Genomic DNA, 27780 nt, shown 5'->3' on the forward strand with positions numbered 1-27780 from the left:
TGTATTACTCAAAATTATGATTGTATCAAATGATTGAACCACCGGCGGTGGTGGCGATGGTTATTTTTAAGACCCATGTAAAAAAATAATACCCTGTAAATTTTCTAAATAAAGAAACTTAGAACTTTGATAAAAATGACAGATGCTTTTTTACTTAATTACTAATAGAAAACGGTTTTTTGTTAATCTTATATCAATTAAATTATTAAAATAAATTGTTTAAATAAAATATTTGCGGAATTGATAAATACAAACATTTAATTTAAACATATTAGCTCCATTGAAGTTAATATTTTGACGTTTGTGATAAACAATACTACCAAAATAATGTTTGTAAGCTTAAAATTGACAACTACCACCAGATAGATATCCCATAATAATTTGCCGAAAAATTCCCCCAAAAAAAAATATTTAATTATTTAAACAACCGATTAAACATATTGAGAACATTATAAATTATTGATTGTTATAAAATATTGATAAGAAATAGAAAAACACTATTATACAATTCCTATCAATTTCTCTCCTAAACCTTTTTAATTCAAATAAAACTGATAAAAAATTTCCATCCTTTGATAATCATCTATCAAAATAAGAAAAAAAAAAATAAATATAAAAACCTTAACTCATTTGACAGGAATTTAAGTAAAAAAAAAAAAAACAAAAATTCCTATCTCTCTGAACACAACTTTGTTGGTTAAAGCACCAGCCAGAAGAGCAAAAAAAAAAAAAAACAGACAGACTATTATGTAATTTGCTGGCTAATCATCATCGCCTTCGCCATCATCAACATGATCGCAAATAAATATTTTAATTAATTTATTTAAATATACAAATCAAATTCAAAACAGGCATAATATACAATAGAAAGAGACTATTAATACATTTTTTATTATTTTAGAATTTAAATAAAAACAATAAAAAAAAAAAAACTCACTTCGTAACTCGCTTTTAGGTATATTATATTGAACTTCTCTATACTCTCAAGTTCTATACTATAATTTTGTTGTTTCTCAAGGTTCCTTCCTTGATAATTATGCCGGTTGGATGGTGTAGTTTTTTTTTTTTTTTTTGTATTTTTATTTTTTTTCACCGCTTAGTATTGTTATCATGAATTGAGTATTTTATATGTGTATTAATTTTTATTTTGTTTCACAAATTATAAAGAACACATGATTGTTCTTTTTTTGTGTTGGGAACTTATTTCGCCTCGTTATAACGAAGCTTATCAATAGAAAATAAGATGCCTGGGGTAACCAATGCCACTGTGATACTTTGAAACTTTTTTTTTTTTCAATTTTTCTTCCTTTTTTTTACTACCGATCGGAACTATTTAGTAGCACTTTTTTTGATGGCTTAGCCACCTTGGAGCAATTAGAAAAAAATATATTTCAAATTAATCACAAAATCATGATTTTTAAAAATTTTATTTCTTAAATTTAAATTTAATTAAATTTTTAACTTTAAGAGAGAGATCATTAGAGTTAAAAAAAAATATTAAAGAAAAAAAAAGTATGATCCGTAGAACACGTTATACGACGATGTCAAACGATCGTGATATCTTTTCAGAACTATGGAGCATACTGAACGCAAACAATCGGTCAGAGAACTAGTCCTCAAAAAAAAAAAAAAAAAAAAAAAAAACGAACGCAACGAACAAAACTATACACTAACTAATATAGCGAGGTAGCTGTGCGGCACAGAGCAGAGCAGAACAGAGAAGTGTACCAGCAAGCAACAACCAAAACACCAAACCAAACCAAAGCACCACCACACATTGGAAGCGAGCCCCAAAACTACGATCAGAGTGAGTGTCCCGTCCCGCAGTATCTCTACTATACTTCTACACACAGCAACTATACAATACTCTACCAAGTCCACAAGCAGCAACAGCGTAAATCGACAGCAGTGGTGATGGCAATGGCGATGATGGCGGTGGTGGCGGCGACCCAACATTGCACAGAGGCACAATAATCACAGCCGGAATGAATTATAAACGAACTTATAAATTGGTTGGGGCTGTGATACTTTGGGGGCACATTTAGTTTACAAATTTCTTTAGTTTTCTAACAGATTTCGGACTCAAAATCTTAGTTAAACGCTACGCATCTTACAATTTTGCTTCTATAAAACTTTACAGAAGCGTTTTTAGACTTTCCTAACTATAAAACTGTTATACAAAATAAGATGGCTTCTAACTCTGATAACATCTGCCCAATGAAAACCTCGAAAAATTTGAAACTTAGTTTGAAGTTCCTTGTTATGAACAAGAGCTTAATAAACCCTTAAAACCTCGCTCAATGATCTCTTAAATACACTGGATCATGGAATTCATAGAAATTATAACAGTTTTCCTGACTCCAATTTGAATTTCATAGTGATATCAATGCAATTGGTGCTTTTTATCAAATAAAATTAAGACATAAAATAAAGTAGATTTGTACCACTACAATTATAACAGTTATTCTTTAAAATTCAAACTTCCAACTTGAATTCACTGTTCAGTGATCACAGGGTACGAGTATAGAATTAATTATGTTGTTATACAACAAAAAAAATCAATGTCTCGCTCTTAGTAAAGTGAGAGAGAGATAAGATTGTTTAAACTGTTATACTATTATAAAAACAATTAAAATTGGTGCTGTTTAAAAAAGAATACAACACAAAATAAAGTGAATTTTTTTACATTTTAAAATGATACCTTAGTAGATTTGGACCACTACAATTATAACAGTTATTCACTATTACTATTAAGTGATCACAGGAAATGAGTATAACATTTATTATGGTGTTATACCAAAGAACATATAACTCTAAGAGAGAGAGAGATAAGATTGATTATACTATTATACTGGTATACTGTTATACAACCAATTTTAATTTTGTTGTGATACCAGTGCAATTATAGTGCTATTTAAAAATGTTGACACAAAATAATATGTAATTTAATTAACACTTTAATATAATACGTAAGTTGATTTATGTCGCTACAGTTATAACAGTTTTTCTAGTACAGTAAGGCTTCCTTCTTGATTTACTATCTAGCGATCACAGTTTATCCTGTGACATTAATTAAGGTGTTATACAAAAAACATTGCAATGTCCTGCTCTTAGTACAGATAAAGATTAGATCATTTAAACTGTTATACAAACAATCAAAAGTGTGCCTAGTGGCATCTTTCAGAAAAGAAAAGAAATAATGTAATTTTATGCGCAAGTTTATACTCTGGGAAATTTTGCTAAAATGTTCCTTTTTATTGGTTAAATCCGAGTTCCCCAAGGCAGCCACTTAGGGCCTCTTCTTTTTAATAATACAAAAATCTTTAAAACTTATATCTCACCCTCACCCGCCGATTGATATTGTTAATAATTTTATTAAAATCCGGCCATGCATTTAATAAAAAAGAACAACAAAACTACCGCGGCCGAGAGAATCTCTGTAGACCAGTCTGTCTCTGTGTACTTTGTGTGTGGTTTGTAGGAGCCGCTATAAAAGGGGGGAAATTTTGGTGGCAATACAAAACCAACCAAACAACCCGATCTCGATCCCATATGTGAGTCTCGAGTGAGTACAAAAAAAAAAAAAACATTAAAAGAAAAAAATACAACAAAAATTCTATTCAATCCAATCGGTTTCAGTTCATCTTAATTTTTCTTCTTCTTCTGTTTTCACGTCTCCTCTTCAACCTTTCGCTCTCGCCATTTTACAACTCTACTACGGCCACATACTATACAGTCAACAACCGATCTGATCTGATGGCGATATGATCGTGACAGAATAAAAAAAAAAAAACAAAAAATAACATCGTACACATAACGACACTTGAATAAAAAAAAAAATACATAGAAGATATTGTGTGCTTATACCAGACAGACGAGACATATACACTCACTCTCAGAAGCCTTTACAATTTATTATACTGCTCAGTTGAGCTTGACGATTTACATGGAATCGAGCTTGATTTTCAAAAAAAAAAACCACTAGGTTAGATTAGTTGGAGTGTCAGTTTCTATGAATTTTTACAAATTTTAATGTAAAGTTGTGCTAGTGATATGTGGTTTTTTGCTTTATTAGAGAGTTGAAATTTCTTAGAAAAAATCTATTTTCAAATCCATTTTCCACATTTTTGGTCGTATAGCAACAACAGCACAAAATAGTACAATTTCAGTATGACACTTCTTAATTCACTCTTCTTTATTTAATATTTGTTACCCTTAGTGTGGTCAATCCTTAAAATCCAGTGTAATACATTCTTACTCTACCATTAGTTCAGTATAACACATTGAGCAGGGAAATCCCTCTTCCTCAAAGGTATAACAGTTTAGAGTAGGACTGCACAATGCAGCTCGTCAAGTGAGTCAGACGAATTGGACAAGTTAAGTTCTTTTTCCGTATCTGAACTACATATAAGGCTGTTTGGCGAGTTAGTGCAGTGCATTATTTATTTATTATCTATGAATATGGCTCATTGATAGTTTGGTGTTAATATCTTGAATACTTCTTTATTAGGTATTCTTTCTTGGTTTCGGAGCAGGATATAAATTCTAGTACCAATTAAATTAATATGCTTTCTTAACGAAGTTGGGATAGGCTCGTCCGATAGTAGCGTTTTGCTAAAGAATACAAGTTGTACGAGTGTTATACTATACAGTAAGACCTCAATATCATATGAAAATACGGAAATGTAAAGAATCTATTGAGGCGATGGCTCAATGCTTCCGTTATGCGTTCAAATTTAAATGCACACATGTGCTTTTTCGACGCACAATGTAGCATCAATTTCATTACTAGGCCGGTACAGAACGCAGCGTCGCGAAGTTTTACCGAAGCTCTACCGAAGCTTTGAGATTTGACACATAGCTTCGGAAGAGCTTGTATAACTCTTTAATACACGTCTTATAGAAATAAATTAAAAATAAAAAAAAAAAACGACTACAAAAACAAAAAAGAAGTTTTCTTTTTCAATTGGTTTTGATTTGATTTTAAAGCACGAATTTAACTTTCAAAATTATATAGTATAACATTCCATTATAATTTTTAGTATATCTATTAATAATAGTTTTAAAAGTATATAATTTTTTTTACCACACCCAGGAATTGAACTTCGAATCTGCTTGGTGGCAGTCCGCCACTCTAATCAAAAACTTAATCAGTTCAAATAGAAGAAATGTCAAAACAAAAAATGTCCTAGCTAAATTTTTCAATTTCAAACCCAAAATGTGTCCGAGCTAGATTATTCAATATCAAAACCAAAAATCAAATACAAAACTTGGTAGTTCCTGTAAAGCTTTCATTAACCAAGCTTATCCAAAAAAAAACAAGCTTTCCTCGGTTAAGTTTCCTTAACAGTATTTAAACAACTTATTAGAAGTTGTTAAACAAGTTCGAACTTCTATAAGCAATTAAATTCTGAAGCAAGTTCAATACAAGCTGTATAAAAAGTAGTACCTGCGAGCCTTTAATTTACAGAAGCTGTCGTGTTACTTGGGTTTGCCATAGTTGGATAAATAGTTAAGTAAAAACGAGAAAACAAAGTTTGAATTGAACATCGATTTTCAAAATAAAGCTATGAATCTATGTAAATTCAACAAGTACAAAAACTTTCAAGAGTATACGAGAACGAGTACTATGTAGCTTTTGTTTTCGCTTCACTCTTTTTGCCTCTTTAAAATATTTGATTATCGTTTTCGTTCTTTTAATGCCGTATCCAAATTAAACATCTTGTGAGAGTAAAGAAGAATATAAAAAAAAAAGAAAACAAAAAAAAAAAAAAACAAAAGCCGGCTTCCGAAATGAAATAGTCAGGTTTTTTTTATTTATTTTTTTTTTCTTCTGATTTTCTTTTTATTTATTTATTCATTTATTTTTTTTTTATTTTCTTTGAAACTACACATTTATGTTTACAAACGCACCAGTTAAATATGCGGGAGAATGCAGCAACAATAAGATATACTAGGAGAAGTGGAGAAGAAGGGGGGCAGTCAGGCCATATAGTCAGGCTAAAGTTCTTTCAAATATGGACAACGATTGTGGACAATTTATACCTACTCTCTTGCCTGGTCATTTCTAAGCGTGTTGATCAAACGACCAAATAAACGACTCGATCAACCAGAGATTTGTGTGTAGGAGAAGGAATATATAGGAGAAGGAGATCAGGAGATGGATGGCAATAGCAGAGCAGCGAGCGGGTAAGGAAAAAGTATAAGAAAACCCGCTTTGGAGTTACCAACAATTAAACACTCTTAATCAATTGAATAGGTTCATCATTTTTTATTAAGGGGGGCTTTATGTTACATTTTTAATGTGACGTTTATAGCCTATAACCAGCGGACAAGCAAAACGCATCCAACGATATTTCATTTGTCAAATTACGATGCGTACTTTAGAAGCTATGATGGAACAAACATAACCGGACCTTAAGTCCTTATAAAATGTCTGCCCTTTCCTTTTCTTTAGTCGCGTTCAGCTGTTAAATTTTAGTAACACAGGATGATGTTCACATTGACAGACTCTTTTTGAGTCCTGCGGATTTTATGGAATACACATTCCCGAGACGCGTTGGGCGCCATTTTTCATATAAAAAAACTGAGGATATATTCAATTGAATTCGAGTGTTAATATTGTACAAGACAAAGCTCTAGTTCTATCTCAGCTCACGTTTGCGTCTCCAAATTCAAACACGGACTCAAATTCTAAAAAAAAAGGCGACACACATGCACGAGGAAAATATATTAAATAAAATCTATTTAAGAAAAGGAAACCCAGAGTGCATAGTCGTCCCAGAAGAATATAAACAGAAATCATTATATTGCTGCTAATTGTTGTTGTTTTATTTATCAACAATAACGCATTCTTCACAAGTCATCAAATTGTACAACAACACACAATCATCTCTTTTTTTTCTCTGGTTATGGATGGTTCCTTGTTCATTATTCGTCATCGTTGTACAAATAAAACTAGGCTTATAACAAAGTAAGTTTAGATTTGTGTATTGTTATGCTAGGGTATGATTTAATGTATGATGTGTAATTTAATTAATAGGGTTCATTATGTATGAATTTGCAAACTCCAATTTATACATTGTATGGGCAAGGTATACATGAAAAAAGAACTCCCCTCTTAACCTACATTTTTGATAGTAGAAACTTGTAGTTCGTTTTTTTTTTCGATTGTTAGAAAACTTAATTGGAAAATAATTACTTCGTTAAGGACCACACGCTTTGTTAGAAAATAGTTAAAGCAATATTTAAAGGTTTGCGGAATAATAAGGGAGCTGGGACTAGATTCTGTGTGAGATCGAGATGTAGGCGATTCATATTAATATTACAAGCAGGTCCACATCAAATACATCGTTTCTGAGAAAAAATGCAAAAAGAATGCAGTTTTTTTTAAATGATTATGGAACCAACAGAAGTTTTGGCCACTGCAGTTTGAAGAGTATATTATTAAAGGCAAGTGCTTAAATGTCGTTAATTTTAAAATAAAGGGTTAAGGATACCTTTGTGTTGTTGTAATTCCATATACTGAGAGAAAAGCCACCATAAAACAACTATAATAATCAATGAGAACGACATTGATTTAACTATTATTCGGAATGATGTTGCGTTAAAGATAAACAGCCATATTTATAAAAGAGTTTTAAAGGTTGTTTAACGTTAAACAACCTCTAAATAGCTCTTAAGTACAAAATGTGTATTTATAAAGAATTTACACATTTAAGCAACGTTGCTTAACGATTGCTTAACTTAAACGCCATTCACCGCGTTTAGAGCTTGCTTAGAGCCATTTTAAGATTGATTTGACCACATATGAATTATTACTAAGACCGTGAGCTCAGTATCATATGTTATTAATTTATCTAGGGTGTGGGGTGAAGACTTCATTTTGGTTTGAAATGAAATTATTCCCTAAAAGGAGCTTGAATTTTAAATTCAAATCAAAGAATTAAAGAATGTTAAAAAAAATTAAAATGGCTAGTACAAATGAAAAAAATCAATACAGTCTGGCTTTGCTCTGTGCATTTTATTAAAGAATCCGACGAAAGCAAACTCATCGTCAACGACCTAATCTGTTTTTTTTTTGCGTAGTCAAGGTTAAGAATTTTTGTTTACAAAAATACATACCCTCAAGTTGTCAAAAACCACGTGATGTTTCTAAAATGTAATAGTATTTTGTACTAGATTAGTCAATTCCCCTTCATTTTTTGACACAACTATCGTTTAGTTAATCATCTGTGGAAACTCGATTATAAATACAAATTTTAGCAACGTTGCTTAAAGGCGAATTAAATATTTAAGCAAGCTTAACTAAACAACCTTTGAGAACCAATTTAAGCAAATCTAATAAATACCGCTGAAACATTTTAAAATCAACGTGGAAATAAGGTTAATTTTTTGTGGTTTTCTATTTCAAAGCAACATATTTCAAAGTAGGGCATCTTTGAAACAAAGACTTTGGGCAAGAAAAAACGACCAGTATTTAAAAATTTATATTTGAGCAACCAAAAAAGATATCAAAATTTTTCAAACGTAGTAGAACAACATTTTTTCTAAAAATTAAGACCATAACAAATTTTCTACCATTAGTATGAACAGAGAAACTAGTTTTTCATTTCTTCAACTGTCCCAATAAATGGAAATTTTCTTTCTCGAGTAAAAAAAATCATAACTTCCTCAATTTCTAACTGATTTTGATGAACAAAAGCTTATTTGATTCAACATAAAACGCGGAAAAAATGTTGTACTCTGAAATTCAGTCCATAAAATCTACACCCAATTTGGTGCTAGAGCATAGTAAAAAAATATTTTCCAAAAGAAGAAGTATTCCTCAGTTTAGAACTGTAAAAACATCTGAAAGTGACCGAAAAATGACTGAGTACAAAATATTTGAACTCTGAAAACATTGAAAAACGGGTTTTTGACGATAACTTGAAATTTTGAGAAATTATAAAAAATTTCAAGTGACGAAATTTTGATGTACTCAGTAATACCTACCCTACAACCTCTGATAGGTCACTTCAAAAGTAATTAACATGATTTTTATTTAAGCCCTGTTCCATTGGAGGTGGTAGTCTACTAATATTAGATATTTTGGTTAATCTAGTACTTATCATCTACTCATGCTCTTCTTCCTGAGTAGATACGATTTGTATTCAATTCGTTTAAAGTGCGTTCCATTGAAAATCGTTTGTGAACTACGAGTAGCACTTTGCCACCTCCCAAAGGAACAGGGCTTTTGTAACAGTGTCGATAAGAAGCTCAGATAAATTTTAGCCCTGCTAAATTTTTTCGATAATTTGTATGTATGAGCTAAATTTTAGTTATATCATATATGACGGTGCACATAGGGGTATTTACCTTCAAAAACCGCTCATGAGAATTTTTTTTCGCTTAATGAAGTTGTACTTGACTAAAACCACTGATAAACAGTAATAAAGCTTTTTTCTAATGAATTTAGGTATAAATAAAGAATTTTGAATTTGAAAATATACACTAAAAAAAAAAATAGTGAATGCTGATATTTTTCAATATCAATAAATAGTTAAAATGTCACGGTTATATTTGTTTAATTGATAATAAAACTCAGTATTGTACTATGTAAACATTTTATGCTATTAACAACAACAATCTGAAGGGTCAAAAATGTATAAGTTTAAAAAAAAGTTTCTGTAAACCACAACATACAAACTTTAAGTTCTTTTTTATTGAGGGAGAAACCTGATGCTAATATAAGAACCTTCATCTATTATAGAACATCTTCAGTTTTTCAATAGTAAGATCGTTAAAGATATTCAAATGAATACATTTATGTATTCTTTGATACTTTTTTAGTGAATTTAAAATGAACTATTCAAAAATGTTAACGCAATCCTTTTACAAAAGAAGGTAAGTAAATAATATTAAAATTGTACCCTTTTTTCCTTCAAAATTTTTCATTAAGGACAAAAAATCTTAACATTCAATAACAAATTTATTAAAGAAACTTTCAAATCCTATTTGTTTAAGGTCATACTCAAAAATTAGTTATCAGCTGCTTCCAAAGAGAAAAGACCAAAGATATTATAAATACCTCACACCTTTTTAATTTTCCTGGCACTTCTTCTCTTCATCTTTTCTCTCAAAAATAGTTACTTTTCAAATGTTTTTTGTATTAGACAAATATATGCTCTTTTTCTTTAGATTTTTCGTAACTTTTACAACACTTTCAAACAAAAGATCCTGCGTTCAGGCTAACAATGCTCGCAAAACAAAAGAAAACACTTCAAATCGAACAATGCAATCTGCTTAATAACCACTTGAGAATGAATACTATCGACTTTTGGACCGAGAGTCTATTCGAATTCGCATTCAGTGAAGGCGTAAAGATTTAATCCCAAAAAAACAATGAACAATAAACAACACTCGAAAACTCAGCAGGACATCAGTTGTAATTATTTCTCGACGTATCTACCAGTGCCATGGAAAACTCTATATATTCCTGTTATTCATGACAAGGTGCGTTTTTCCTAATTCCTGACTTCTAAGAAACTATATACGAGCACCAGATTGATGATGCTTGAAATTTTAGGTACCTGCGAGTTGTACTATGTGAAGGTACTTGAAAATACAAAAAGTCGTCATAAAACCCAAAAAATCGCGGCGAGGATTTTCTCGAGTGGCTATGGAATTGGCAACAATGGAATCCCCTTGAGTCCTTATCCGAAATTCACGGACCAAAAACGTCTGTTGTCAGTGTGTTCGCCAGACTTAGAAGCGCCATAAGCGTCAATAAGAAATAATAACTCACAAGAAGGACGATCCTAGCGAAAAGGGACCAACATAGAGTTTAATGTCACACAAAGCGTCAGATGTAATTTGGGTATACGCATTGAAAGGATCGCTAGGTGCCAGGTACAATGGAACTTCAAGAGGGTGTAAAATCGAAAAACAATTGTTTTCAATTAGGTATATCACAAACAGTAATTTATGACCACAAAAACACTTGCCTGTGCCTGCCGATCGATATGTCGGGATAAAACAAAAAAAAAGACCATAAATTCAGAATCATGGTGCTTGCACACCTTTAGATCTCAGACATCAGGTAATCTTTTATAGAAATTATAATTTCGATTCGAAATAGGAATTCTATTTTAAGTTCGAAAAATAAATCATATAGATCCGTTCTTTATCTTACTATCATCAGATCACCCATCAGAGAATTATTTGCTGAATGACAATTAAGGACAACAAAAAATAAAAGTGACAATCCGTTGGAATGCGAATTAGAATCTGAAGTGTGCGCACTTATCTAACCCAACACAGCAGAAATGGCATACAAATTATAAAAAAAAAAAAAATAACTGTCATTTGACGTATAAGTTGAAAACTTTTGACAAATAGGGGCAAAATAAAAAAAAAATAATAAAATATTTAAAGTCAAATAAGCACTTAGATTGCCCGCTCTGGCTTTGACAGCTAAATGCCCACTCCACACGAACGAAAAAAAAAACTCCAAACAAATCAATAATTCATAACCGCAAGCACCACGTTATTGGTGCTGCTGTTATAGTGCTCCTCTGAACGGCAACAAAGTTGTTATGAATTCAAATCAAGTAGTTAGGTTCTGTACAGATAATAATTTATCTGGAAAATATATCTTTTTATGCAATTTAGTTCTTTAACTTTTTTTTTGTTTTGTTCTTATCAGAAAAAATAGCTTTTCACTATGAGTAGCAATGAATGTGTCGCGACAGAGATATGCGTATCGATTAAGAGATTTTGGTTTTTTTTGTAAAATGTAAACAAAAACTTTATAGAAATAAAATAAATTAAATAATTGCTATGAAAAAGTTGTTTTTTTTTTAGATTCATTGAAGTTATGGTGAAGGCTTTGAGGCCCGGCCTGGGGTCTTATTTGTATTTAAAATTAAATTTAACGATAAAACCAGATGATGGGTAAACAAACAGAATTGTTTAATACTGGAAAATATAAAAAGCAAACAAACCTAATTTTTACATATTAAATAGAATTTGACATATCAAAACCAAAAACATTAGTTCCAAAATGGCCGCTGAATTTTAAATTTGAATAGTGTATAAAGCGCTAAAAGAAGTATAACTTCAAAAATTAAATCTTAAGGGAAATATGCACACACCCCACGCTAACAATTAATTATAAAAACAAATAAACAAACCTACCTAAAAGCCAAAAAATTAACCTAATTTTTAAGTTCAGACAAACAATGCACCATGAACGCCTACAATGACTCTTGCTTGATTATAACAGCAAAACCTCATCTCAATTTCGAAAAGAAAATGCATTAACATTGAATTATTGTACAATTTACATAATACTCTTTAATATTACCATGTGATTGACTTTGTCAACATAATTTAAATACACATATTATGTATATGTAAAACACCTTCCTTACATCCCACAGTCTCATTATTATTATTTTGTCTCGGTTTTTGTGCAAGCATTATTTTCATACGATAATGCATAAGAACATGATCGGATGAATTCAAATTTCTAAAATTATGCAATTTTAATTGTCAGAATTAATTTTTTTTTATTAGTGCGAGTTAAAGTAATTGCTCATATGCAGATTACATTACATAATATTAGCGATTATTTTATTATTAATGTGAATAAATAAAAAACAGCTTATGAATGAAACAGCATTAAAAGAATATAAATTACAATAGACCTATGTAATTTTTATAATTGATATAGAAAAGAAGGGTTTAATTCTTATTAGTTTTTTGTTATATTTTGTATACTATTTCTTATTGCAGGCTTTTCAAGACTATTACCAATTACAAAGCTTTCACCGCTAGCTTTTGATTTCGTCTGGATTATATGAAATCAAGCAAAAGATCTTCCTAAAACGATCATAAGTAAATCTGAGGGTCGGTTCTCGTTCTGTGATATTTTGAAATGAAACAAAAATATCACAGCCTTACATTGAATTCGATTCTTGTTTTGTGCAAACAAAATTTTTATCACAAACAAATTCTATTGTAAAGAACAACTTCGAATGATTGCTCAGAAATGAAATATAAATGATAGAATTTTTCATTTAGTACTTTTTAGAACACACTTTTATCACACTGAGTTTGGGAATCGCATTAGGGTAGGGGTGCCTCTGTGAAGTGATAAAATGAAAAAAAAAAAAAAACGCCGTCAAAACTGAAATTCAATTTTTTTATAGCTTCAAAGCTTCACAGAACGAGAATTGACCTTCTGGAGGGCCGGTTCTCGTTCTGTGATATTGTGATATAAAAAAAAATTCACAGCTTCAAACCGAATTCCATTTAAGTTTTGTGATGAAAATAAAACAAATATCTTCACATAACAAAATATTTATCACAACAAATTATTTTGTGATAAACATGTTTGAGGAACCCCTCGGAAGATGATTTGGATGCATTTTCTATTAGAGCAATACCATTGTTTTATTGTAATTGTTTTTTGTCAGGCTAAAGTTGTTTTCCGAATGCTGTCCAGATTTGCAAGTACACAAAATATTGTTTTTCTCTTGAATACATTTGTATTTTTGAATTTGATGATGAAAATGCCTGTTTTAAACCACATAATTGCATTTGTACTTAATAATTTATTAAATTTATTAAAAAAATTAAAACAAAAAATACACATTTTATTGTTCGATTCACAGAATCGCATTAGAGGTGCCTGTGAAGTGATAAAGTGAAAAAACTCTGTAAAAACTGAATTGTTATTTTGTTTATCACTACACAGCTTCGCACTCTTTCTATTTCGACCGTTTTCTAGAAAATCCTCCATTGGCAGTGCAGTTTTTTAAATAATTTTGGAAGCAAAAAAAAAATTATTAGCACTGCAAATATAACCCTTTTTGAAAATTCAAAAAATTGGATTCGTGTGTGCCTTTCCAAATAGAGTCGGTTCAATGAATTCCTTGGAATGTTGGTATACGATTTTTTCTAAATTATAGTCTTTTTTTGTGTGTTTATTAAACTCAGTAATGTCGAATTTTCATGACTCGAATTTTGCCATGCGACATAGTCGACGGCTACATATTGTGCGGCTAGATTCGACTTGTGAAAAGTCGACACAAGATTCTTGTGTGTGGAAATCAAAAATATTTAAATACTATAATATATTTGAATCGTAAGACCATATCAAAATTCTAGAGCAAACAGATCAGTCGGACTAAGTGTGTCCGGCAATTCTGTCTGCCTGTCTGTGTGTCTATCTGTGTGTCTGTCTCTATCTGGAGCTGCAGCCTTAACGAGTGAAGTGATTTTCTTCAAACTTGGCTCTAAAAACGGCTCTAACGATATTGAATAAAATTTTTGTGTGTAGGATTACACATGAGAGCCAACTTTTGAAATAAAAAAATACTTTTTGTACCGTTATTAACGGTACCTGTCATAGAACGGTTTTTGAAGTGAAAACTTCTTTAGTATCGTAGTGATTTGAAACAAGATGAAACGAAAACGCGACACGACTTCAACTTGTTATAACTTTTTTGTTTTAATAGATAGATGAATGAAATTGGTACTGTGGATTGGTAATTAAATTAACTATAATTGTACAAAATTTCAATTAATTTCATATTCAAAATCCTGAGATAACGGTACAAAGATGTTCTTTTTCTTTTGATCTTTTAATCTAGTGCACATACAAATTTGATTTAACTTTAATACGCATGCTGATAGTATAACCTTTTATTTGATATATCACACATAACGGATACGTGCTCTACAAGTTACACAATCTTAAATTGAAAAATACCTCAAAACACCTGTGGAGATCTGTTGCCAATGACCTGCCACCAGTGTAGGAAGTACAGTTTGAAATATCGACATGGTTGGACTTAAAAAAATCTTACTTTTTTTGTAGGCATGGTAGAAATATGATTGATACGTCATATAAAAAGTGAAATAAGCTTTCAGATGATATAAAATTTATCATAGGTTGTCATTTAAAAAAATAGATTTAATGGGAGAAAAAGATTGATTTTTGTACTTTTTTGATGAAAAAATTGATTGGGTTCAAAAAATTCTAACTCTTTTTGTAGATGTTGTATAGACATGGTCGATATAAATATTTTGAGCTGAAACAATAAGCTTTCGCCTGATATAAAATTTATTATAGGTGGGTGGATTTAAAGGTGATAGAATAAAAAAGGTAGACTTTTTCGATTTTTTGATTTTTCAAGGTTTCACTTCTACCACGTGTGAATTGCACACATAATTTTTTTTTTATTTAAGAATATCTCGTACAAGACTAACCCGCTTTCAACGAAAATTTGTACACAAGAGCGCTTAAGTAAAGGTAATATTAAAATTTAAGAAAATTTTTAAAAAACACAATTTTGGATTTTTAAAAAATATTTCAATTTTTTTTTTTTTGAAAAATCAATTGTTTGAAAACGGGTTGACTAAAAATTTTTAAATTTCGTTTTAATGTGTAAATTAATTATGTCTTCAAAATGGCTTACCAACTTTTTTTTTGAAAAATGTTAAAAAATTTTTATATAAAATTATTTTTTAAAAAAACGGCTCCAACGATTTTCAAATTTTTTTTTTCAAAAAATACCTATTTATACAAGACATAAAATGGCATACTTGGTTTTTGGTATAAGATCATTTAAAACGGTGTTTAATTAATTATAAAAACAGATTTAATTTTGGTATACCTACTATTTATGAAATTTCTTTAAAATATCAAATTTTAAATTTCTTGAAAAAAAGCTTTAACATTAGAGTAACTTTAAGCATAAGGGCAAGTACGTGCGACCCCAGTCGTGCAATTTATTACTATCCCATTTGATCCACCCAACTAGCAATTTTGCTTCTATAAAGCTTTATAGAAACAAAAGAAGCATGTATAAAGCTTTACAGAAGTAAAATCGTTTGTCGGGCATATATATCATTAATTAACACGTATTACAACAACTACATGAGATCCTGCTTTTCATCACGAATCGTGATCCGTGTTAATTTATAATCTATATGGATCAAGTGGGATAAAAAAAAACAATACAGTGGAATCTCGCTAACTTGAACACATACGAAACCAGGCCTGTTCAAGTTATTGGATTGTTCAAGTTACTGGAACATATAAAAAAGTCTTCGTTTTGTATGAATTCAATTTGTTATTATAAATTAATGTAAATGACACACAACACGATTACAAAAGTAGTATCCTATATTGAGGAAATTCAAACTTCTGTTGAAATACAATATTTATTTGTTCAACTTAAAGAGCTTCGAATATTTAAAATATTCAACTTATAGAGTCAGCAATAAAAAAGTTCAGCAAAATAGGATTTTCAAGTTATTGGATTGTTCAAGTTATGGTATGTTCAAGTTAGGGCCAGTTGTACAAACGTGGGTCAGCCTTGGTTCAGGAATTTAACCCACCGATATCGGCGGATTAGCTGCGGGTCAACTTCGGTTCAAGCATGAATGTGGCTATTTCGAGATATATGAACCTTGAACCAGTGCTAAACTTCAGCCTTGCTACCGATTTCAGAAGATTACAGTTGCTGATCCACGGATTAAATATTTGTACAACTGGCCCTTAGAGAAAGTCCACTGTAGTCAAAACGTTAACGAACGTATGCCGTAGTTCGAACCCACCTAAAAATGCCGTATCAATAAAAAATAAAATCACAAATTATCTTGAAATTAATATTGTGTCAATTTGCTAAAGGTTTACACTTGAAAAATCAAATCAATCCAGAAAATAAACGAACCATTTCTGAATTCAAATTGGGCTAAAAACTGTTTTATGATTGTAACAAGTGCAAACATTCCCTTATTACTCATAACCCTGAACGCAAAAAACCTGACACCTGACATTTTCCAAAATTCTTGTGCAATCACCTTAAATGACAACTGTCATATATTTTCTAGCTGTCAAGCTATCAAAAAAAGCAACTGCAAAAATTGTCAACCGCGAATTTCTTTCTCTCGAAGATTTTCCTTAAATTTATAAAATAAAGAAAAAAAAACCACTTACAAAAACATTTTTACAAATCAATATTCAAATTACATAAATCTGAAAAGAACCCAACATTAACTAACTAATGTAATTCATTGTTTTAAAATTTCCCCTGCCAATTGTAATGCAAAAAGATTCAGACTCTGAAAATGTGCCACAAAAGCGAATTATTTCCTCCAAGGACCAATCTCAATCCAACAACCATGCTGATTATGATTATCCCAACATTTTCAATCAACGATCGACTAAAACCATGGGTTCTATGGAAGTGACTGCTATTAAAAAATCCAATTTGGAGAATTCCTTGAAACCTGAACTAAATGGTCAGTATAATTGGACAAATAATAGTGGCGGAGGAGATGACTTACCCAAGCGATTACAACAACAAAATACAAACACTGCAAATACCATGGTTCGAGGGACTGACACAAATTCTGTTGTCGATGGGCCGAAGACATTCAATTCTCGCACTTTTGAGCGATATATTCCAGACGATGGCGGGCATCGTGGTGGATCTGGAGCAGGTCCAAGTGGCAACAGTGGCAATTGTTTGTTTACATATTCTTTTACTTAGCTATGATTTCTAATTGTTACTTTTTTCTTTACTTTCCAGCAAATCGTAATAAAAAAATGACTCCATTCATGATGCTTTTGAGTGAGGATATGCGAATATCGAAAATACTTCGTCGATTGCTGGATGAGAATACAAGTGCAAGTGCTTTGGAATTGTGTGGTAAATTGGAGACTGCTGTAAGGAATCAGTCAAATATGCAGTATATTTGTCGTTCGTTTGATACTTTGGCCGAACAAATTATGATTATTTTGAAACAAGCTCCGATGCCGTGTCTTAGACAGATGGCAACTATATTTGGATTAATGGGATATGTTAATCGAGCTGACTTTCCTATATATAAGAATTATATTGTGAAGAATTATGCGGCAAGTCGAAGTATTCAAAAGTATCTAATGCTGTCGTTGAAGACGACTTTTAGGTAAGACTTATTTGATAGGTGTTCAATGAATCAGAAAATATTTTATTATGCAAGATTTTACAAATTTATTCGTTATTGACAAATTCACTTATTCCTGAGTTATTCAACGTTGGGTGATAACCTGACCTTTAAGTTTACCCCCGACCCAGGGCTGCCAGAAATCATGATTTAGCATGATTTTCATGTTTTTTGAACTAAAATCATGTTTTAATGTTTTCGTGCCCAAAATCATGTTTTATTTCAATCCAAGAGAAAAATCTTTATAATCTTTTTGTAAACCAGCAATCTTTTTCACTAGGTGAACTGTTATTTTTAAAAAGTTATTCAATACCTACATGAAGTATGTATATATGAAATTAACCTTAAATGAGTACAAATTATAAACTTATTTATGTTTTCAAGTTTTATTCCCGCCATTTTTGTAATTTAAGTTATAACTACAATGGCCACCTTTTGAAAAAAGTGGGAAAATTACAAAAGCAAATAATTATTTTTTCCTACAAAGGGCAATTTTTCCCGAAAAAAAAAAACTATAAACGTTTTGAAGTCAAGATTTAAGAATTCTGCATTAAAAAATGAGTTTGAAAATTTTCACTTTAAGAATTTTTGCAAAAAGTACCCTGTGTAGTTATACCTTTGATACTTTATTAATACAATTTTCTAAAATGAACTCGAAATAATTTGTTTTATTCCCCCCAAGTGGGAATAAAACAACCTAGAGGTTGTTCATTTTCTTTCAAATTTTGTTTTTTTTATAAATCATGTTTTTTGAAGTGAAATCATGTTTTTTATCATGTTTTTTTAAATTTCGAAATGGCAGCACTGCCCCGACCTCCTTTTCAGGAAGAAGTGCCCATTCCTTGTCGTGTTCAACTTCAAATAGACCTATTCTGCTATTTGATTCACATGAATCGAAAAAATTCACTTCCTATTTTTCTGTGCATACAGTTTTACTTTAGTATTAGTATAATATGTAGTAGCAGAGCAGTTTCCTAGGGCAGCGGTTCTAAACTTTTAAGGCTAGCCAGTTCCCAAATATAATTTGGAATATACACTCCAGCTCTAAATTGACGCACACTTTTTGTGTTTAAATGTTTAAAGTCATTGATGTAGCTGTTGTAAACAATGTAGTAAGCTGTGAAATAGTGAAATTAGCCCTTGGAGTCGTTCATTCCAGGAACTAACTTTTGAAGTTGTTCTTACTCTTCTTTCACTGCAGTTTTCAGTTGATGAAGGTGGATTTCGGCTGCGAATGCTTCTCTTCAACATTTCCTGTTCTATTGAAATTAAATCCGAATTTATGTTGTGTCAATCCAAAGAAGGGATATTAAAATCTTGAAGATATTCTCTAACCACTAGCATGCATTATTTTGCATCAGACTAAATTGTGGACTAATTTTGGGTGATTGGAACCGCATGATATTGGAGGATATAAGTCAAGTATCTTTGGGCACTTAACGCAGGTCTGACAAAGCTCACTACCTCCGCAAGTGCTGTAAAGAAGATTTTACTCATGAAAATTTATGACTCACCTCTAAAAGGTTCGCGGGTTGGCAGACAGACTTCAGCAAATCTCTCCCGAAATCTTCCCACAAACATTTTATTCCATACCTTGAATTTAAGATCACAAGTGACATAATGTAATAATAGGACTTTCTTTAAAACAAATCTCACATAAATGAGATGATTTTAGAGACCTATCTCATTTGAAAAATTTCTGTTTGCAAAAAAAAAGCTGTATTCAAATAAAGCAAAGCTCGTAAAATGTTGGAACTGAAAATTGTCAGTCTCAGCAATCACAATGGCTGAATATTTAAATATTTTTGCTCCCGTTGAGTCAACAGAATATTATAAAATGCTTTATAGGTTTACCCTTACCCAAGTTGAAACCTTAACAAATTATTTTCTACAAAATATGTAGTGATGATTTGGTTGTTTGCCTAATAATACCAGAATGATGTTTCTCCACGATTTGTTGGTTGTTGCAGTTGCTAAAAAATTGTGAGTAAAACAGAGGAAGTATACAGAAGAGAAATCAAATATGTGGTCATTTCACAGAAAGTGGTTTGTAATGAACATACCTAACGGGTGGCTTCTAGTGTCTAATGCTGCCTAAAGTTCGGTTCGAACCCACTCCCCTAGGCAGTGGCGTATCCAGAAAAAAATTTGGGGGGGGGGGGGGGGGGGCTCAAAAATTTTTCAAAAATTTTTGATAAGGTAAATGTACTACAAATTTGTCTCTTTTTTTATTCATCTTTGATCGAGAGAAAAGCGCTGTGCTGCGGTACTGAAAGCTGTATAGTAGCATTTTACTGCTCCCGACAACTTCGTACTACTGTCTCCTTTCACATTCAAAGTAGCTATTTTTCCAAGTTCTTGTATCCCAAACATTTTACACAAACAGCAAGGTGTTTAGTTATCTGTAAAAAAAAACACATTTTCGTTCGAACTTTTTCATGTGCTGAATTCAAAACTGTTTACAGATTTATTCCTATCACGTCTAGTTTTTGAGTATACTCATCACTTTTTTCGGTATAAATGCCCATATTTCCGCAATTCGACCGAAAGTGAACTGGCATCACTTTTCAATTTCACGTGAAATTGATCTTCGATCGATTTCGAAAACTTCGAAAATGCTTCGAACTGTCAAAACTGAAGGATCATCCATTTTTATTTTGTTTCTAAAGTTAAATTACTGCTACTTTGAACATGGATGCAATTTTATTGGCAACTTTATTGGAAAAAAGCAGAATTTAAAAGAAAAAATAAGAAGTCACATTTTGCGAGACATATGAAATATGTAAGTGAAATGCAGAACATGGGCGATATTATTGCAAATTTTCAAAGAAAAATGAATTAGATAAAGTGTAAAGCGAATGAGGTTGCAAACACAGAGGCATGATATTTAATGCCTCATGTGTTTTATTTATTTTGTATTAAATTAACAACAAATAAACATTACAAAACAATAAAAATATAAGTTTTGATAATATTTTGCCCAAAAATTGGAGATTCATTGAAAAAGATACCAAGTTCACGAGCAGAAACAAAGTGAATTGAATTCGATCAGAAAATCGAAATGAGCGAAAAAATGTAGAACACCTAATTTCACTATCGGCAACGCAAGTGAATGCTCAAAAAGTGAAATGCAGAACGTAAAAGTCTCAAAAACTAATTTTCAATGAAATTCTTTTGATGTTTAATCCGAAATATATATTTTTTAATAATATGTTCTTTTTTTAATACAAATCAGAAGCACAAACTGGAATTTGCTTAAATAAACCATTAGTTATGTTGACCACTAAGATATTGAGATAGAAAAAATTTGTATTTCCAATATCTTTGAGAAAAATATTATTTTTGAATTTGGAAATAGATATAGTTTTAGAATATATTTTTTAAATAGCATGTTGTTTTGAAAACATATACTTTAAATTGATGCCGAAGTTGGGCAAATGACGAAAAAAATGGAATTTTTGAACTTTGATAGCTTATAAATTCTAAGTGGTTTAACCGAGTTACATGTTCTATACATTGTTGAAAAGGTATATTTATCTTTTATCAGAAACTGTAAAAAAATCGAAAATGGGTAAAAAATTGTCGAAACTAGAATTTTTTCAATGGGTGAAGGTCCAAAAAACCGTTTTTTGCCCGTAACTCCAGATTTTGGGGGTGTTAGGGGATTTTCAAATACCGTTTCGTATTCAGTGCGACTAGCTCTACAAAACCTGATAGGTCTCCGCCCGCGTATATTTTGAAACCTCATTTTTGTAACACCGTGTTATTTGAAGAATTCTGAATTGGACTAAAATCCTGAAAATCCGAAACCTCAACGTCAACTAAGGCACTTACTCAAATAAACACAAACAACCATTTTAGAATTTGGAGGGGGCTCGAGCTGCTTGAACTGCCTCTAAATCTCTACGATTTACGAAGAAGTTTCAGTTAATCATGTAGATTATGATGAAATCAGCTAAATAATAACATGATTTTGGAGGCTTGGGGGGGGCTTGAGCCCCCTGAGCCGCCCCCTCAATACGCCACTGCCCCTAGGTTAGCATTGGAACCAACTTCGTATGACATCGAATGTGGTTTTGAGATGTTACACCTATTAAAAAGCACGAATTCTCCATGACAACGAATTAGTCGTACCTTTTTGCATTTTCCTTACTAGTTATCCAAAAATATTACATTGAATTTAAAAAAAGAAGTTGATTCCATGGCTAATTGTTGTTTCTTGCCTTGTCAATTTCCAATCCTTCAATTCCCCTTCATGGAGACGTATCCAATGAGAGGGTAAGCTTATGTGTTTTTTTTTTTATTATTTTATTTGCAACGTAGCAGTCTTGAATTCTTCAATTTTCTGATCCCTCTCGGTTTTCGAATTGAATTAGATGTCCTTACTTTTTTTCCCTAACAATTTACTCGATCTCGTTTAAGCTGCTTGTAATAACTCTGGGAGAATAATGCTATACCTGCATTCTTTTTATTCTTCAATCCTTTCAAATCTTAGAAGGTTTATGTATGTAACATTGGATGAATACCTAGATCCTAGAGCAAAAACTTGAAAAAAATCTTATTGAAGTTACCCTTCCTTCCTTTTGACTCGTCCTAACCGTAAGTGACCACCGCCTTTATTTTAAGCTTTTATAAATTTCAACAACTATTGCTTGAAATATCAAAGAGTTCCTGAAAGTCGTTCTAGAAATATCTAGTATGGAATTTGATACCCAGATGAGAGAGCTTAGAACTTTCTTCAATTCGTCACCGCACCCTTTTCCTTAAAAAATTGCTTGGAATTTGTTTTCTTCCTTTGAAAATTGAACACGTAGTTATGGCCGAACTATCACCAAAATTGGGCTGCGTTTGGTATCAAATGTCTCTAATAACAATTTTTTGTTGTTTCTCATTACAGTTGCGATGCTGTCAACAAGGATCTTTCCGTCTATAGTGAACGTATACTAATCATCCTCAAAGAATACTTGGAAAATGCTGATCTCGTTGATAACTTCATGGCAGTCAGCGATACAATTGTTGAATTCTCCAAACACTATAAACGTTCATTTGAAAAACACTTTACCGACATTGTCGATATAATTGTCGGTTGGCATTTAGAAACTGAACAATCACAATCTTTAAAACACTATTGTTCCACAGTCCTTCAAAGTCTCTCAGAGTATTTTGTGAAAAAGTTAGATTTCACATTTGGTTTACTAGGGCAATTTCTCGAAGACATACAATCAGCATGTGATGATATCAACTCCAATAGCAAGTCACCATTAGCCAGCCCCGAATTAAGTGTTGGTGCTTTTATAGGAGCTTTTAATTCCATAATGAAATCCCTAGCAACTCCAAAAGAATTTATTGCCTTTACTGTTGGCAAAAATCTATTAAAATCCGCCGTCATTGTTATCACCTCAGCAGCTAAACAAAGTTTGAAAAATAGTTCCTGCGGAGAAACTGTCTATTCGGTTAATGAATTCTTCACATTGATTTTTAGCAATTACACTAAAATGGATGATGTAATGCTAGTTGAGAATATCGAAGAAATCATTCGAATTGAAATTAACAACATGGATGAATTTGATGTCACTTTAGTCGGTAGTTTATTGTTCCTAGTCCTCACCATAGTCAATCAACTCAAAGCTAATACACCGATAAATCTTGTATCGACACTTCTCAAATTGGATGGAAACTTCCTTACTCGCACAAAACTTACCCAAAATGAAAGAAATTTTAAACTCTTGGTGAAGATTTATCATGAGATTTTAATGATTAAAAATGTTCCACTTCTCCTTGAAGCTTATCGTCACATTCTATTGGACATTGAACTATCTATCGATTCCATTAATACCGAGAATGACCTGCCACCAGTGTATACAATAGCACAGGCTGAATCTGTACTCACTTTTTACTTCTCAGCACTGGCAAACCTTGCCACACAAACTTCCTCGATTATTGGAATGTACGCTCTAAATCCATCGATTTTGGAACTCCTCATAACCAACTGCCAATCGACAAATATGAAAATCTGGTCATCAAATCCTACCCTTCATACGGCTTTAATAAGCCTTCTATCAGCTCATTGTCAAAAAAATCACAACTATCGAATGTCCAGTCGACTGCTGGCAGATAATTTTTTTGCCAAATTATCTCTAGATGAATCCAGTCCCACTTCTGAGAATTTTACTCGAATTCTACAATTCTTGGCAGAGGTTCTCTCTCAAGCAAGTTACCTATCCCAAGTTAATTTGAAAATCATCCTCGATTGGCTGAATAATCTTCTCTGTGAATCGAAAGAAAATGCACACATTTTAAAAGATCATCAGCCTTTCATTGAGATTTGTGATTCCCTCTGTACGACGTCAATTCTGCTGCCAATCGAATGTGCCGAATGCATTACAACTTTGCAAATTTATGATTTCCTTGGATCGAAAACTCAAATGCTGATTAGAGGAGCTTCAATTGGACATTTACAATCGACAAATGCTCGAGTTAGAGAAGCCTATTGTGGAGTATTTGGACGTCTCCCACTCAATGTGTCTCTTCTTAATCCCAGTCTCGAATTGGGTGTTTTTAAAATGAAACATGTAAAAGCTAATGAATTAAAACAATGGTATATCTCAACTCCGCTTACAGCCAATCTCAAAGAAAGATACTTTCCTGATTTTATTGACAAGGTATCACTAAATAGCGGCACGGAGGGTAAAACCATTGAGAGATTTCTAAGAGATATATTCCCAAAATGTTGGATTGCTGAAATGCGTGAAAAGGCATCTGATTACTATCGAACTAGTTTGGGCAATCAATATATGTTGACGTCATGGATTCAATGGGAAGCAGCACGCTACTGTGTGAAGAATAAACTGCGAACAAAGTTGGGAAAACCTCAAGATACATTCTTGAAGATTGAATCGATTATTATGAAATATGCAAGAGTTTTGGCTTTGAAAGATTCCGAACGGATTCAGAGTGATGAGGAATTGATAGCAAATGAGAAACATGCCAGAATACTCCTGGGATTCCTTGAGTGTCTAGAAAAATGTATATACAATGCTGCTGAGGGTACAGCATTTGCTCTTCAGGCACCAGAAAAACCAGCAAAAACTTTCTTCCGAGTTAATACACCAACTTGCAAGGAGTGGTTCAATCGTATTCGAACTGCAGTCAATCTTATAGCAATACACTGCATGGAACCTCAAATGGTGGTACGATATTCTGAGACAATGTTGCGTAGTTTAGTCGCATCTGGGAAGACCAATGACATGATTTTTGATCACACCATTATGTCTCTAGTTTGGGCTCTGCTTAAATGCAAAGAACCAGATTCCCTGCAGGGTTTGTATGTGTGGATTAAGTTAAAGACTGGAAAACGCTATCAATGGATAAAATATGCCTCAGAACATGCATCAGGTCGGCGAGAAATAGCAGCCGATGGATATGCAAGTGTTTTGGCCAGCGAAGAGAAGATCGATAGTCATGTTCGGGAGTTTTTGGGTGATCAAATGTTTGATTGTTTGTATTTCACAAATCAATGGACAAGATTACGAAGTCAATTAGATGATCTTCAGTCTGATAAGAGAGATACACTGCCAGCAATTGGTATGAGTGCCAATCAGTTGGAAGTGATGGAGAACTTGTACCACGACTATAACGCAGACATTTCAGTGTTGGAATTATCAAAATGGGAGAATCTCGAAACTAAACCCAATGAATTGTCTTCGAATTTTTCATGCTACAAAGTGCTGAGTTCTTTGCGAAGTACTCTAACTTCTTTGACTTTGAGTGGGAATGGAAGTGATTTGGCTGTTTGTGCGAAACTTATCAAAGCGGGATTACAAGAGAGTATGGCAAAGCGTAACAGTGAGCATTTACATGACTTTATTATCCTCAATCATGTAGCTTGTAAATTGCTTGATAAAAATGATGCATGTGATACTTTCGATGCTTATTTGGCAACTGAAGATTCAGCGACTCTTACGAAATGTGTCAATTGGGCACAGTTCTTTGCTCGCCGACAAGGAAGTGATATTAAACATAGTATGTATTTGAATGTAGCTTCAATAGCTCGAAAGGATGGGAATCATAAACTATGTCGTTTGGAATTGGAAAGGTTTTTCCAAGTCAAAGGAGTTGGTAAAAATATCGATGAATTATTTACGAGTGTTTTGAAGAATGAAATACGACTTGATATTGGTGATACAGAAATTTTGCAGGGATTTAGTGAAATGTCCAAGTGTATGTATACGAATGCTGAAAGACAAAGTGATGCTGTGGCTTTAGCATCTGCATGTTGTTTGCAAGTTATCGAACAAGTGTCTACACAAAAAGCTTCACAGTATCCTGAAACTGTTTCTAGAATGTTACTCACTTTGAGTGAATGGTTGCCGCAACAGTTCTCTGATGAATTCTTGTTGGATGACAAGAATGGTGGTAATAGTCAACAGCATTTGAGGAATTTACTTATTAGTGTACCGGATATTTCAGGTGAGTAAAATATTGATTAAATGTTAGAAATAAGAGACTTAACATGTGTATAATATTTATTGAAAAAAGGTCACTATCTAATAATAAATACAATAAGAGACTGCTTTTTAATGTTCTTTCCTGTGATCAAAATTCGTCTCTCTATCATTTTAACCCTCTGTAAGCACACCTCTTTTTTGTGACGAGATAGGCACAAGGGTGTGAATTTGGTTTATACTTTTTTATGTCGCTAGAACTTTTTTCGGTCTCAATATTTTATTGAGAATCATAAATGGAATTGATGTAGAACTTTCCGAGCAATTCGAATTTTGTATTCACAATTCCAAAAGAATATTTTTTTTGTGACCACTTTTTTAAAAAATCGTATTTTTTTTTATTTTTGTCCTACCTAATTTGCAACCGTGTGTCGACAAGGGGTTAATCTACCTTACTACGATAAGTCTGTATGTGATACTCAGATTTGATTGATTGTTATAAATGCCTTCCCAAAAAATACCGACTTCAAGCCCCTTGTGGTCACGTTCAAATGAATAATATCAAAAATAACCTTCAACGACAGCTAACAAATATTTTTAAGTAAGATGCTTGAAATATCTCAATACTTATGTTTTACCACACTAGGAGCCAGTTGTACAAATATTTAATCGGTGGTTCAGTTAAAATCCTGAATCAAGGCTGACCCACGTTTGTACAACTGGCCCTAGAAGTATAATTTTCGTAAAGTCAACAATGATAGGTTGAACGATCTAAATTAATTTTTCACCATAGTACAATAAGAAACTCAGTCCACTTCGCAATAAACTGTGAAATAAGTTCCTTTGGTTTGCACTCAGCTCCGTCTATTCATAATAAATCTCTGTTTACAATAACTTGTCGGAGTTATGTAAGCTCCTTCACTCAAATTATTCACACAAAATGAAGAACTATTTTAACCTGAACCCAAAATGTTTAACCAATGTATTAATTCCAAAAGAGGTCTCATAAATTTACCTCCACCATAAAACTCAAACATAATTATCCAATTCTTTGCTGATTTTTCAGCGATGTGTTCTCAGTGTGATGATATAAGAATTTAAAAAGGAATTTCTTATCCTGATCGCAGTAAGGTTTGTGTTAATAAATGTCGTCAATGTCGCAATACAGAACGGTCACATATAACACAAAACTCGCGTCTGCTTTCTTCTATTTTGACGCTCACAAACCAAAGACAATTAGTAAATTGAATGACAAAATATCGCGAAAACTCCCGGCAAAAGAAAAACGAACGAAAGTTAGTGCCATGGTTACTATGGATCTGGTACTGGTGCTAAGAGATTTTGTTACAAC

The 27780-nt window shown here is 32.2% G+C and overlaps 2 protein-coding genes across 2 annotated transcripts in view; one reads left to right on the forward strand and one right to left on the reverse strand.

Moving 5' to 3' along the window:
* Positions 1-1615, reverse strand: part of LOC129908168 (putative uncharacterized protein DDB_G0289263) — a 73816-nt gene extending 72201 nt beyond the window's left edge. Inside the window, exon 1 of the mRNA XM_055984500.1 lies at positions 938-1615. The gene's annotated coding sequence lies outside the window, so the exon portion shown is untranslated. The remainder of the gene's footprint in view (positions 1-937) is intronic.
* A 15283-nt stretch (positions 1616-16898) lies between these two features.
* LOC129908594 (serine/threonine-protein kinase Smg1) overlaps positions 16899-27780 on the forward strand; it is a 35380-nt gene continuing 24498 nt past the window's right edge. Inside the window, 3 exon segments of the mRNA XM_055985210.1 lie at positions 16899-17523; positions 17589-17967; positions 22883-26454. Coding sequence (XP_055841185.1) covers positions 17100-17523; positions 17589-17967; positions 22883-26454 — 4375 coding nt within the window. The 5' untranslated portion in view covers positions 16899-17099.

Source organism: Episyrphus balteatus, chromosome 2, assembly GCF_945859705.1.
Source record: "Episyrphus balteatus chromosome 2, idEpiBalt1.1, whole genome shotgun sequence".
In the NCBI taxonomy this organism is placed as follows: domain Eukaryota; kingdom Metazoa; phylum Arthropoda; class Insecta; order Diptera; family Syrphidae; genus Episyrphus; species Episyrphus balteatus.